This window comes from Eschrichtius robustus, chromosome 13, assembly GCF_028021215.1.
Source record: "Eschrichtius robustus isolate mEscRob2 chromosome 13, mEscRob2.pri, whole genome shotgun sequence".
Taxonomy (NCBI): domain Eukaryota; kingdom Metazoa; phylum Chordata; class Mammalia; order Artiodactyla; family Eschrichtiidae; genus Eschrichtius; species Eschrichtius robustus.
Window position 1 is genome coordinate 43,093,407 of NC_090836.1, and position 14,760 is coordinate 43,108,166.

The 14,760-nt window shown below is 35.2% G+C and overlaps 1 protein-coding gene across 1 annotated transcript in view; it reads left to right on the top strand.

Annotated features, from left to right (window-relative positions):
* Positions 1-9,242, top strand: part of TMPRSS12 (transmembrane serine protease 12) — a 38,358-nt gene extending 29,116 nt beyond the window's left edge. Inside the window, exons 4-5 of the mRNA XM_068561918.1 lie at positions 5,282-5,424; positions 8,991-9,242. Coding sequence (XP_068418019.1) covers positions 5,282-5,424; positions 8,991-9,242 — 395 coding nt within the window. The remainder of the gene's footprint in view (positions 1-5,281; positions 5,425-8,990) is intronic.
* The last annotated feature ends 5,518 nt before the right edge of the window (positions 9,243-14,760 follow it).

Below are 14,760 nucleotides of genomic sequence, written 5' to 3' on the forward strand. Positions count from 1 at the left end.
TCATTGAACTGCATGCTTACGCTGTGAGAATTTTATGCTATGTAAATCAAACATCAATAAAGCTTTTTAAAAAATGACAAAAAAAATTTTTCAAACCACACATTTGGAAAATTCAACATATACTGCTAAATAACTCATATATCAAAGAAGAAATCATAATCATCTAAAATCCTTATACCTGAATAGTAATGTATATACTACATAGCAAAACTTCAGTGCTGCAACTAAGGTACTACATAAAGGGACACTTAAAGCTTTAGGGACTTCCCTGGTGGTCCAGTGGTAAAGAATCCACCTTCCAATGCAGGGGACACGGGTTCGATACCTGGTTGGGGAACTAAGAGCCCACATGCCGCAGGGCAACTAAGCCCACGCGCCACAACTACTGAGCCAGTGCACCTCAACTAGAGAGCCCGTGTGCTGCAAATACAGAGCCCACGTGCTCTGGAGCCCACATGCCACAACTAGAGAGAGAAAACACGCACGCCACAACTAGAGAGAAGCCTGTGCGCCACAACGGAATATCCCACATGCCTCAACGAAGATCCCGCGTGCCACAACTAAGACCTGATGCAGCCAAAAATAATAAATAAATAAAATAAAAATAATAAAGCTTTAAAACTTTTAGGTTCAGCCATATGGAAGAGCAAATATTTGACCTAGAACATTCAGCCTAATAAAGAAGAAAGGCTGAATGTTATACGTTAAATGTCCACCTTTATAAAGGTTAAAAGAATATTACATGACCCATAGAAAGCAGAAGAAAAGAAATAAAGATAAGCACAATTAATGAAAATAAAATCAGAAAAAAAGAGGACCAACAAGGCCAAAATCTAGATCTTTGAAAAAACCACAAACCCCTGGTAAGATTGATGAGAAAAGGAGAGAAGGCACAAATATAAATAATACTATGAGTTAAAAAATAATACTTTAGGGACTTCCCTGGTGGTCCAGTGGGTAAGAATCCACACTCCCAATGCAGGGGGCCTGGGTTTGATCCCTGGTCAGAGAACTAGATCCCACATGCCACAACTAAGAGTCCACATGCCACAACTAAGAAGTCCGCATGCTGCAACTAAAAGATTCCACATGCCACAAGGACGATCCCACATGCCACAACTAAGACCCGGCGCAGCCTAAATAAATAAATAAATATTCTTTTAAAAGATAATACTTTAAACAATGTTATGCTCTCAATTTTAATACTTAAACAAAATGGATAAATTCCTAGAAAATTCTAACTAACCCAAACTGACTAACTAAATAAGAATAGTCCTTTAAGGAGTAAAAGAACTTAATCAGTAATTAAATTTTTTTCAAAAATAAAACACCAGAACTCAGAACAAGTGAATCAACCATAATTACCAGCAATTATTTAAGTATTATATAAATATCTTCATAAAGAATCCAAAAAGAGAGAACATACCCCGACTCAGTGTAGGAGGACGATAATCATCTTGATGCCCAAATTAGGTAAGTATAGTACAAGAAATGCCAGTATCATAAATGCAGACATTCCAAATTATTAGCACACCAGATCTATCAAGAATAGTATAAACAAAAAATTTAATTAATTAATTAATTAATTAATTAATTTTTAAAAAAGAATAGCATAAACAGAATTCCACATAACCAAGATGAGTTTAACTAAGGCAGGGGTCCCCTACCCCTGGGCCACAGACTGGTACCGGTCCGTGGCCTGTTAGGAACCAGGCTGCACAGCAGGAGGTGAGCGGCAGGTAAGCGAGCAAAGCTTCATCTGTATTTACAGCTGCTCCGTATCACTCACATTACTACCTGAGCTCTGCCTCCTGTCAGATCAGCGGTGGCATTAGATTCTCATAGGAGTGCAAACTCTACCGTGAACTGCGCATGTGAGGGATCTAGGTTGCACGCTCCTTATGAGAATCTAATGTTTGATGATCTGAGGTGGAGCTGAGGCGGTGATGCTAGCGCTGGGGAGTGGCTGCTAATACAGATTATCATTAGCAGAGAGGTCTGACTGCACAGAGACCATAATAAATCAATTGCTTGCAGACTCATATCAAAACCCTATCAGTGAATGGCAAGTGAAAACAAGCTCAGGGCTTCCACTGATTCTGCATTATTGTCAGTTGTATAATTATTTCATTATATATTACAATGTAATAATAATAGAAATAAAGTGCACAATAAATGTAATGCGCTTGAGTCATCGTGAAACCATCCCCCCCCGCTGCTTCCGGTCCACGGAAAAACTGTCTTCCAGGAAACTGGTGGTCCCTGGTGCCAAAAAGGTTGGGGACCACTGATCTAAGGAATTCAGGGTGGTTTAATATTAGAAGTTTCTTAATGTAATTCACCATATTAACTGATTAAAGGATAAAAAATACCCCATGATTATCTCAATAGGTTTTGAAGAAACACTGTTAAAAACTCCTAAGTCTAGACATAGCAGGAAACTTTCTTAACCTGATAAAGGTTATCTACCTCTACAGCAATCATCACTACAGAAAAACATTTCCTTTAAAATCAGCAGTGATTTCCCCCACTATCACCACTTTTATTCCATATTTAGTAGAGCTTCTACCAAGTACAGTAACACGAGAAAAAGATGCAGAAGACATATGACTTAGAAAGGTAATAACAAAACATTCATTATTCACAGATGATGTCATTATATTAAAAACAGAATTTATAATCCACTGGAATTAAGAGAGTCTAGTAAAGTGGCCAGATATAAAAGCAATATACCAAAATCTATTTCATTTCTATACACTATCAGTAGTTAGAAAATGTAATTTTAAAAGTAACAGATGTCACACCCACAAGGATGACTTATCAAAAAGTTAATGGAAGTCAACAAATACAATGATACCAAAATAATTAGGTAGCTAAAGACAAATCTAACAAAAGATTGCAGGCCTTCTATACAAAAAAATCCTGAAACATTTAAAAAAGACATTAAAGAATATCTAAGTAAACGAAATGGTATAGTTTATGCCTCAATAGGAGGAGTCAGTTATCAGAAAGATGTCAATTCTATCTGAAAAACTGAAAAGCACCAGGTAACGATAAACCCTAACATGAGTTTTAAGACAATGAAAAAGCTCATTCTAAAAGACCTAAGAACAGCCAAGACACTCCTATGGAAGAAAAAAATGTTGGAGAAGTTGCCATCCAGAAATCAAGGTTTATTCTAAAGCTGTGGTAATTGATCAGTGTTGTATTTGTGCAAGAATATTCTAAGTGACCAGTGGAACAAAATAGAAAACCCAGACATCTACTTCTGGGCTCTCTCTCCTATTCACTTTGAAAATCTCTGGTTATTTTGAATAGCCCTACACCAATACCACACTGGATTAGTATTGTTCATAAATTGGGTGGTAGGTTTACAGGTGTTCATTTCATTATTGTATTCTATAACTTATATGTTATATATATTCTTTTATATACAGCCAGTACTACTTCAATTATTTTAAAATAAAGCGCAGAAATGTGGCTGGCCTCTAGGAGCCTCGATCCAGGAATCTGGATGCCATTAGACATATTTTATTTCTATTTCCTATTCCTATTCTCTCTGTATGTTGACTTTACTTTCTCAGCCTGCCTGTCCTCATAAGTCTGGAACTATGGCTGCAGACTGATTTGAATTTATAGCTAAACAGTCATGTGACTAGGGTGAAACAGATTCTTCTCTGGAAGCTCCAGTTTAAAAATGCTGGATAAACATACTGCATGAGAATATGCCATTCTTGAAAATATTGATGTGTGGAAGGAAGTTTCATATTTACAGCCAACATTACAGCCATACTAGAAATAAGTGAAGAATATTATTAATAATCTTTGATTTAACATTTTTATTATTAAAACATTATAACAATAGTGCAGAATATTTGAAAAATAGATGGGGAAATATATAATCCCACTATCATTAAAAAGTTACAAACTATTTTATATGTTTCCTTTCGGTCTTCTCTGCATAACTGTATATAGCTGTCATAATAGCCTGCATTCTATTTCATGTACTTATTTTTCACTTAAGATATTAAAGGTATTTCTATATTGCTAAAATAAAATAAAATTAAATTAAAATGCTGGATAAGTATTCCAATTGGCTAGCCTTTTACCAAATATAGTCACCTCTAGACCAATCAGCGCAACCAGGAGAATGGAATTCTGTGAATGGAACAGTTGGGTCATTTACCCACTTGCAGGAAGGGTAAAATGTCTATTACTTGAAAAGCTAGGGAAGAATGTGGGGCACACAAAATATTCAGCTACCACATGTGACAACTGCAACTCTGAGACAGGCTGATGAGAAAAGATGCTGCTGTTACAGTAGCTTTTCTATGGATAAACCTTAAAATGATCTGTCCTTTAATAGTACCTGAAGTGTTATCTTATATTTTCCTATCTTTTCTGTAGCAAAGAACCACTTTATGTTCAGAAATATGCAGGGAATTTAGGAGAGTGCGTGAATTAAAAATCTGTTTTATTTTCATATTCAACGTGCTTCAAGACTTTAGCATCATTAAAAATTTAATTAAAATTATTCACAGCTTACAACATAAGAAAGATAGACCTCAGCATTTACCTCTTTCGCCCTTGACAATTTTTATATAGTTTTACTTCGTAAAAGCTATAGATCCGGGCTTCCCTGGTGGCGCAGTTGTTAAGAATCCACCTGCCAATGCAGGGGACACGGGTTCGAGCCCTGGTCTGGGAATATCCCACATGCCGTGGAGCAACTAAGCCCATTCGCCACAACTACTGAGCCTGCACTCTAGAGCCTGCGAACCACAACTACTGAGCCCGCGTGCCACAACTACTGAAGCCCACGCACCTAGGACCGTGCTCTGCAACAAAAGAAGCCACCACAATGAGAAGCCCGCACACCACAATGAAGAGCAGCTCCACTCGCTGCAACTAGAGAAAGCCCGTGTGCAGGAACAAAGACCCAACACAGGCAAAAATAAAATATAAATAAATAAATACCCCTTTTTTTTAAAAAAAAGCTATAGATCCTGCCGTGAGACCTCCAAGAAATACAAGACAGCAAAGATAACAAAAGTAACCTGAAATTCCTACTATCTAGAGATAACTGTCATTAAGATTTGGTGAACTTTCTTTCACAGTCTTTCTAGGCATACATACATACATACATACATACATGGATACAATTTTACATAATTGTTCAATCAGGCACTATGGAAAGAAAACTTGTTCATCAGGAACACTTTATATTGCTGTCAAAATGTCTGCTCTCCAAAATAATTTATTGGTATTTTTTTGTTAATAGGTAATATTACAAAAAAATTACACGAAGCAGAAGTGCATTATATTTCTCGAAGTTTTTGTAATTCTGACAAGAGTTATGGGGATATAATTCCTTACACTTCGTTTTGTGCAGGTGATGAAGATGGAGTTTTTGATACTTGCAGGGTAAGACCAAATAATTTTCCTTAGCAATACTTTCTAAAGACAGAAGGGAACTTGAACAAGTCCTTTGATCACTTTCTGGTGAAGTCTTAATTCTCAAGTCTAAATTGTTTTTCTCCTTTTTTAACTATTTCAACAATCCAAATCGTCTTGCTTGCCTGATTCCTTGGTTTCTACAATCATGGTCAACCTTAAGCAAAATTTGCCTTGAATCTTTTTTTCCATTATCACTTTTACTGAGATACAATTTACATACATACAATTCACCCATTTAAACTGTACAGCCCAGCGGGGTTTTAGTATATTTACAGAGTAGTGCAACCATCACCATAATCTAATTTCTAGATCACTTTTGTCACCCCCGCCCCTAAAAACTCTACTCATTAGGAGTCACTCCCCATTCTCCTCTCACCCACCCATAGCCCTAGGCAACCACTAATATCTAGAGATTTGCCTATTCTGGAAATCTCATATGAATGGAATCATTCAATTTGTGGTCTTTTGTGACTGGCTTCTTTTACTTAGCATAATGTTTTCAAGGTTCATCTCTATTATAGCATGCATTAATACTTTATTCATTTTATTGCCAAATAATATACCATGGTGTGGATATGCCACATTTTATTCATCCATTCATTTGCTGATGGACATTTGAGCTCTTTCTACTTTTTGGCTTTTATGAATAACGTGGCTATAAACATTTGTGTACATGTTTTTATGTGTAGGTATGTTTTTATTTCTCTTGGAAATTTCACCTAGGGGTAGAATTGCTGAGTCAATGTTTAACATTTTGAAGAACTGCCAAACTGTATTCCCAAGTGGCTGCACCATTTTACATTCTTACCCAGCAATGTATGAGAGTTCTTTTTTTTTTTTTGGAGTACAGTTGATTTACAATGCTGTGTTAGTTTCAGGTGTACAGCAAAGTGAATCAGTATACATACACATATATCCACTCTTTTTTTTTTTTAGGTTCTTTTCCCATATAGGCCATTACAGAGTATTGAGTTCCCAGTGCTATACAGCAGGTTCTTATTAGTTATCTATTTTATATATAGTAGTGTGTATATGTCAATCCCAATCTCCCAATTTATCTCTCTCCACCTTATCCCCTGGTAACCATAAGTTTGTTTCCTACCTCTGTGACTCTACTTCTGTTTTGTAAATAAGTTCATTTGTGCCCTTTTTTTTTTAGATTCCACATATAAGCAATATCCTATGATATTTGTCTTTCTGTGTCTGACTTACTTCACTCAGCATGACAATCTCTAGGTCCATCCATGTTGCTGCAAATGGCATTATTTTGTTCTTTTTTATGGCTGAGTAATATTCCATTGTATATATGTGCCACATCTTCTTTATTCATTCATCTGTCAATGGACACTTAGGTTGCTTCCATGTCCTGGCTATTGTAAATAGTGCATCAATGAACATTGGGGTGCATGTATCTTTTCGAATTATGGTTTTCTCTGGATATATGCCCAGGAGTGGGATTGGTGGGTCATATGATAGTCCTATTTTTAGTTTTTTAAGGAACCTCCATACTGTTCTCCATAGTGGCTGTACCAATTTACATTCCCACCAACAGTGTAGGAGGGTTCCCTTTTCTCCACACCCTCTCCAGCATTTATTGTTTGTAGATTTTTTTTAAGATGGCCATTCTAACCAGTGTGAGGTGATACCTCATGGTAGCTCTGATTTGCATTTCTCTAGTAATTAGTGATGTTGAGCATCTTTTCATGTGCTTTTTGGCCATCTCAACAATGTATGAGAGTTCTAATCTCTCCACATCCTTTTCAGCATTTCTTACAATCTATCTTTTTTTAATTGAAATATAGTTGATTTACAATATTGTATTAGTTTCAGGTGTACAGTAAATTGATTCAGTTATATATATATTTTTTCAGTTATATATTTTTTCTATGTCTGTGAGTCTGTTTCTGTTTTGTATATAGATTTATTTGTATTATTTTTTTAGATTCCACATGTAAGTGATAACATATATACTTGTCTTTCTCTGAGTTACTTCACTTACTATGATATTCTCTAGGTCTATCCATGTTGCTGCAAATGGCAATATTTCATTCCTTTTTTATGGCTGAGTAATATTCCATAGTACATATATATACCACATCTTCTTAAACCAGCCGTCTCTTGAGGGACACTTGGGTTGTTTCCATGTCTTGTCTATTGTAAATAGTACTGCTATGAACATTGGGGTGCATATATCTTTTTTGAATTAGAGTTTCGATTATAGCCATCCTTGTGGGTATCTCAAGGTATCTCACTGTGCTTTTAATTTGCATTTACTTAATGACTAATGATGTTGAGCATCTCTGCATGTGCTTATTAGTCTTTTGTATATCTTCTTTGTCTATTCGGATCCTTTGCCCATTTTTATATTGAGTTATTTATCTTTTTATTATGGAGTCACAAACATTCTTTGCATATTCCGGATACAAGTCCTTTACCACATGTATGGTTAGCAAATATCTTCTCCCATTCTGTGGACTGTCTTTTCACTTTCCTGATGTTATCATTTGTAGCACAAAAGTCTTTGATTTTTTATGAAGTCCAATTTATCTATTTTTTGTTTTGTCCCTTGTGCTTTTTGAATCTTTCTTTATTCCTCTTTTCTTCACTGCTTCTAAATCTACCAGCACATCACTCCCAAACAGTGTCCCATGCTCTGATCTTTTCCTACTCATTCTGATTTCTGCAATCCAGGGTCTATCTTTCCTGTATCCTTTTCCTTAAAAATCTTGCTGAGTAAAAGAATCCAATCTACATACTTTCACTTATGAATTGTGTTCATAAGTGAAATATTCTTACCATCAAAAAATAATTATTCAATGCTTACCTTATATAGAGAATCTGAAAACACCTTAGAAACACAGTCCTTATACTTTAGGCACTGAAACAGTTATCTCAGTGTCCTTACTGTTTTGAATGATTAACAGTCCTCAGTAAAGGTGTTTCGGTGCATTAACAGTCTTGTATAAACCATGATAGAGATTTGTTATTTGTAATACTATTAAGAGGCCTAGCCATTTATTCCTGTTATCCTGAACCAGCCAATGTCAACACTTAGAAAGATGCCATCTCTTGCAAGATGCCAATTTACTCCTGTCCTCTAGTTAGCAAACCACACACACACGCACCCCTAAATGAATCCTTTATATATCTTAGTTCTACCTTTCCCACACAGCATTAACAGAAGTATTCTAATAGACAATATTTGCAGTATTTTGCACACTTCCTAAATTATATTTCTCCGGAGTAACTGCACTAAAAAATTCAAACAATTTGATTTATAGTATTCTGGTTCAAAACTATGCAGGTGGGAAGTTTATCCACCAGCTATATGGTGCCTCTAAACACCAGGCCAGACTGAATACCTCCTGTTTTAGTCAGACTATAAAACTGAAAATCTATGACTCTTTATAAGTTGGAGGTATTTTGAAAATATATATATAAATGTATGATTAATGTGATTAATTTATTTCAGCTTTACTGTTGTTTAAGGACTACTGGAAGTAACTAATACTATTTTGGGACTTTTTTAATAGGGTGATAGTGGTGGACCATTAATGTGCTACTTACCAGAACGTAAACAATATTTTGTAATGGGAATTACCAGTTACGGATATGGCTGTGGTCGAAAAAATTTTCCTGGTGTCTATAGTGGGCCATCCTTCTACCAAAAGTGGCTGACAGATCACCTCTACCAGGCAAGCAATGAAGGCATATTTAATATAAATATTCTACTTGGACAGGTCCTTGTAGCCTTAGGTTCTGTTGTCTTACTAGCAGCTCCATAAAGAAATTCTGAAGAATCTTTATTTTGCCTTGTGTCCCTTTCCATGTTCTACATAATGAAAATCATTTATTCTCTTGACAAGTAATTGCCCATTTTAGAGTCCTCATGTGGACATTTTCTGGAATAAAAGGATTGTGACATATTAGTTAAGTGATTATAAATTTGGCACTGAATCACATGCTTCCTTGATGTATCTTGTTGTGCTTTATAATCATAATTTTTCATTTGGAATACCTTCCTAGAGTTTGTATAAAATATTCAGTTAAATATATACTTTATGTATATAAATGTCAAACAATAAAGAGTTAATAATTTTAAAAAGTTGTTCTTTCGTTAAATTAATCAAACCTTATTTTTAAGTTAGATTTTATTTTATTCAAAAACATTTGTTTGTATGATATATATTATTTTGAATCATCATCTTGTTTCTGGTTCTCAAAGGATATTTGAAGAAGTAAATATTCGCCTATTTTTCAAATTCTAATTAAAACTATTTAATATTAATACTTCCTTTCCTGTGCCAAGAGAGAATTGTGGTGCAAACACCCCCAAATAATTTACTTTTTATTTAGAAATGTATACTGTGACTTTTTTTTGCAACGTTATAACCTATTTTCTGAACATTATTTTCTTGAAGCCCATGCTAAAGGTCTGTATTCCTTGGACCCTTGAATTAACTGTGAGGAGAGGTGACAGAAGAGCATGCTGGGAAAGGAGGGATGCCAACCTGGGATTAACTTTATGATGACTAATCTTTAATATGGATTATATAAAACAAAAGAAAAAATTGACTGGTTTAGTATCTACTATTAATTAACTCACATCTCCCTTAAACTTTGGAGAACCCAGGTAGTAAGGGAGAAATAATTATTTTCTCATCCTTTTTTTACATTCAACCAGCTAAAATCATGTATTTTTGTTGTTGTTTTGTTTTGTTTTGCTTGGCTTTAACCTAATTTCAGGATTTAACTGAAAGTAAGCATGAGTTTTCCATCAATTAATTCCCTTGGGGATCATTACTGGTTTAACATTCAAGGGGTAGAAAACTGATTTTTATAGACTTATGAGAAACACTGAGGGGATATTGACTGTTCTTTCTTGAAGGAGACCCTAGTTTATCCATCAACAAGGTCTTATAAGGAATTAGTTGGTGATGCTTTCATAGCAATCAGTATAATACATTAGTCATTTCCTGTTTATTCTACCTATCATTCAGATTCACTTGATAAGCCCTGGATATTAGTTGATATTAAGAAACTCTTGGGCTTCCCTGGTGGTGCAGTGGTTAAGAATCCACCTGCCAATGCAGGGGACACGGGTTCGAGCCCTGGTCCGGGAAGATCCCACATGCCACGGAGCAACTAATCCCGTGCGCCACAACTACTGAGCCTGCGCTCTAGAGCCCGCAAGCCACAACTACTGAGCCCATGTGCCACAACTACTGAAGCCCGCGCGCCTAGAGCCCGTGCTCCGCAACAAGAGGAGCCACCGCAATAAGAAGCCCACACACCGCAATGAAGAGTAGCCCCCGCTCGCCACAACTAGAGAAAGCCCACGCACAGCAACAAAGACCCAATGCAGACAAAAATAAATAAATTAAATAAATAAATTTTTAAAAGTCAAAGGTATGTCCGTCCTACTTACTGCTTAGGTCTGCCTTTCTAATCAGGCAGGAGCTACTGTCTGCAACCTCTTAACCTTTTCCCCCAGCTTAGTTCACTTATTTCAGCCAACCAGAATTCAGTTATGTAACATTTCTCTCCACCACAAGAGATAAGACTTTGGAATCTAAGGTAGACTTTGTTTCAAATTTCTTTCTGTTAACTTGGTCACTGTAAGAGTTTGGACAATTATTAATACCTCCTTGGCACCACTGTTGTGATGATTAAATAAGTTGATTATATGAAATTCTTGATCTATTGAAGGTGTTTAATAACTGGTTACTGTTATTATTATCCCATCCATGATTCATATGACCCTTTTCATTATATAGATTATGTATTAGATAAATACCCTATTTCTTTCATCTGAAAAACTTACTAGAACAAAGGACTCATTTCTACTTATAAACTCAAATTTTAAATTATATTATTTTTTAACATAAAAGAAGTAGACTCACAGAGAGAACAAACTAGTGGTTACCAGTTGGCGGGGGCGAGGGGTGGAATATAGAGGCGGGGAGTGGGAGATACAAACTACTGGGTGTAAGATAGGTTCAAGGATATATTGTACAACACAGGGGATATAGCCAATATTTCATAATAACTGTAAATGGAAAGTTACCTTTAAAAATTGTATAAAAATAGGGGAATTCCCTGGCGATCCAGTGGTTAGGACTTGGTGCTGTCACTGCCATAGCCTGGGTTCAATCCCTGGTGGAGGAACTAAGATCCCACAAGCCATGCAGAGTGGATGAAATGAAATGAAATGTAATGAAATGAAATAAAATAAAATGTCTAAAAATTTTAAAAAGTTTTTTAAATTTAAGTATACTATTTTAAATGTTAATTTATTTTATTTTTCTAATTCTCCAAATAGTACATCCTCATATTAAACTTTTGAAGTACAGAAAATAAGTAGAAAGAAAATCATCCATAGCCCTACTATAGCTACCATAAGTCCTGCCTATTTCACTTATTATAATGAGGATTTTTACAAACTCTTCTTAAGCATTATTTTATCCCAGCTATTTTGAAATTTTTCAATCCTACAGAAAAGGTAAAAGGTGAGTACTATGATTGCCCACCTTTATTCCCCAAATATTAACATCTTGCCCTGTCTGCACACTTTCTCTCTCTTTCTCTCCACACACACACTTTTTGTTTTTTGGTTTAACAATTTGAAAGTAAATTGCTAACATCATGTTACTTTATCCCTAATACTGCAACATGTATCTCCTAAGGACAAGAATCACAATACCATTATCACACCAATGAATTTTAACAATGATTTAATAATACCGTCTAATATAGGGTCTATATTCCAATTTTCCTGTCTCAAAAATGTTTTTATAGTCCCTGCCCTACTCCAGGATATAATCCAAATTCCATGCCTTGCATTGTTTTTCATGTCTCTACAATGTCCTTTAATCTGAAATAGTCTCCTCTGTCCTTATTTTTTTTCTTTTTTGTCTTTCAAAACAGTGATAGAGAGTCCAAGTCAGCTGTCTTATAGAATCTGCTGCATTCTGAATTTATCAGAATTCCTCATGATAAGAGTCAGATTAAAGGTTTTTCACAAGGATACTACATAGGTAATATATTTCCTACTGTATTCCATCAAAACGCACAATGTCAGTTCGTCCCATTATAGGTGATACTCTGTTTGATCATCTGTCACTTTTATCTTGAACAGAAAGGTATTCACCATATTTTTCTATTGTAAAGATACTCTTTCCCCTTCATAATTAATAAGTAACCTTTAAGAGGATACTTGGAGCCCATATAAATATCCTGTTCCTCAACAAATTTATACCCAATGGTTTTAAAAATCCATTGATGATCCTTGCTCAAGTCAACTATTTCACTAGGGTTTCAAAATGCTGATTTCCTGATTTTTCATTCTTTTTACATTTATTACCTAGCATATTTCTGCAAAAAAGAGCTTTCTTCCTCTCTCTTCTCCTTTCTTCAACATCACAATGGATATGATATATAGCTTATATGTATGACTTGTGCTTTTTATGTCCTAAAAATTTTTGCCTAAAAGAAGGTCATATGGATTTTCTATTTTTTTTAGAAGTTTTAAGTTTTTGCTTTACGTTTAGGTCTGTGATCAATTCTGAGTTAATTTTTGTATAAACGAGGTAAAGGTTGCAGTTTATTTTTCTACATAAGGATATTCAGTTGTTCCCGTCATTGTTTAAAAGTCCACCACTTTCTTCATCAAATTACCTTGGCAGTTTTGTCAAAAATCAATTGACCAAATATGGTGGGTGTATTTCTGGACTCTATTCTATTTCATTGGTATATTTATCTTTACACAAAAAACACACTGTCTTCATAACTGTAACATTTTAATAACATAAGTTTAAGTCCTCTGGCTTTATTTTTCTTTTTCAAAATTGTTTTTGGCTACTCTAGATCCTACATATTTTAATAGAAATTTTAGAAACAGCTTTTAATTTTTACATAAAGCTACTGGGATTTTTATTAGAATTGAATTAAATTTAGAGATTGATTTGGGAAGAACTGACATCTTAATCATATTGAATCTTCTGATTCATGAACATGGTGTATCACTCCATTTATAAAGTCTTTAATTTCCCTCAGCATTCTTTTGTAGTTTTTATTGTATACACATTTTTATTAAATTTATCTCCAAATATTTAATGGTTTTGACGCTATTTAAATGACGTTTATTTAAATTTCAATTTCAAATTGTTCCAATCAACACCATTAGTCATATCTGTTTACCTTGTATCCCATGACCTTGCTAATAAACTCATTAAATTTTAGTAGCTTTTCTGTAAATTCCTTAGGATTTTCCACATATATAATCATGTCTGTGAATAAGAATTGCTTTACTTTTTTCTTTCTACATGACTTTTATTTCTTTTTCTTGCTTTTTGTGCTGTCTAGGACTTCCAGTACAATGTTGACTAGAAGTGGTGAGAGTGGAGAGCTTTGCCTTATCCCAATCTTAGTAGCAAATACAACTATTTAAAAAAAAAGAGCAGGTGTTTATTAGGATGTGGAGAACCACTGTGTACTGTTAGTAAAAATGTAAAATGGTGCAACTGCTATGGAAAACCGTATGATGAAAAATTAAAAACGAATTACCATATGATTCAGCAATTCTACTTCTGGGTATACAACCGAAAGAACTGGAAGCAGGCTCTCGAAGAGATATTTGCACGGTCATGCTCATGGCAGCATTATTCACAATAGCCAAAATGCAAAAGCAACCCAAGTGTCCATCAACAGATGAATGGATAAACAAAATGTGGTATACACATACAATGGAACATTACTCAGCCTTAAAAAGGAAAGATATTGTGTCACATGATACAACATGGATGAACCTTGAGGACATTATGTAAAGAGAAATAAGCCAGTCACAAAAGGACAAATATTGTATGATTCCAATTATATGAGGTATCTAGAGTAGTTAAATTCATAGAGACAAAAAGAATGGTAGTTGTCAGGTGCTGGGGAAAGGGGGAGAAATGGAGAATTACTGTTTAACTGGTACAGAGTTTTGCATGATTAAAAGAGTCTGTGGATGGATGGTGGTGATGGTAGCACAACAATGTGCATGTACTTAATGTCACTGAACTGCATACTTAAAAACGGTTGATTGTAAATTTCATTTTTTTGTGTATTTTACCACAATTTAATATATTTAAAAAATTGGGGGGCTTCCCTGGTGGTGCAGTGGTTGAGAATCTGCCTGCCAATGCAGGGGACACGGGTTCGAGCCCTGGTCTGGGAAGATCCCACATGCCGTGGAGCGACTGGGCCCGTGAGCCACAATTGCTGAGCCTGCGCATCTGGAGCCTGTGCTCCACAACAAGAGAG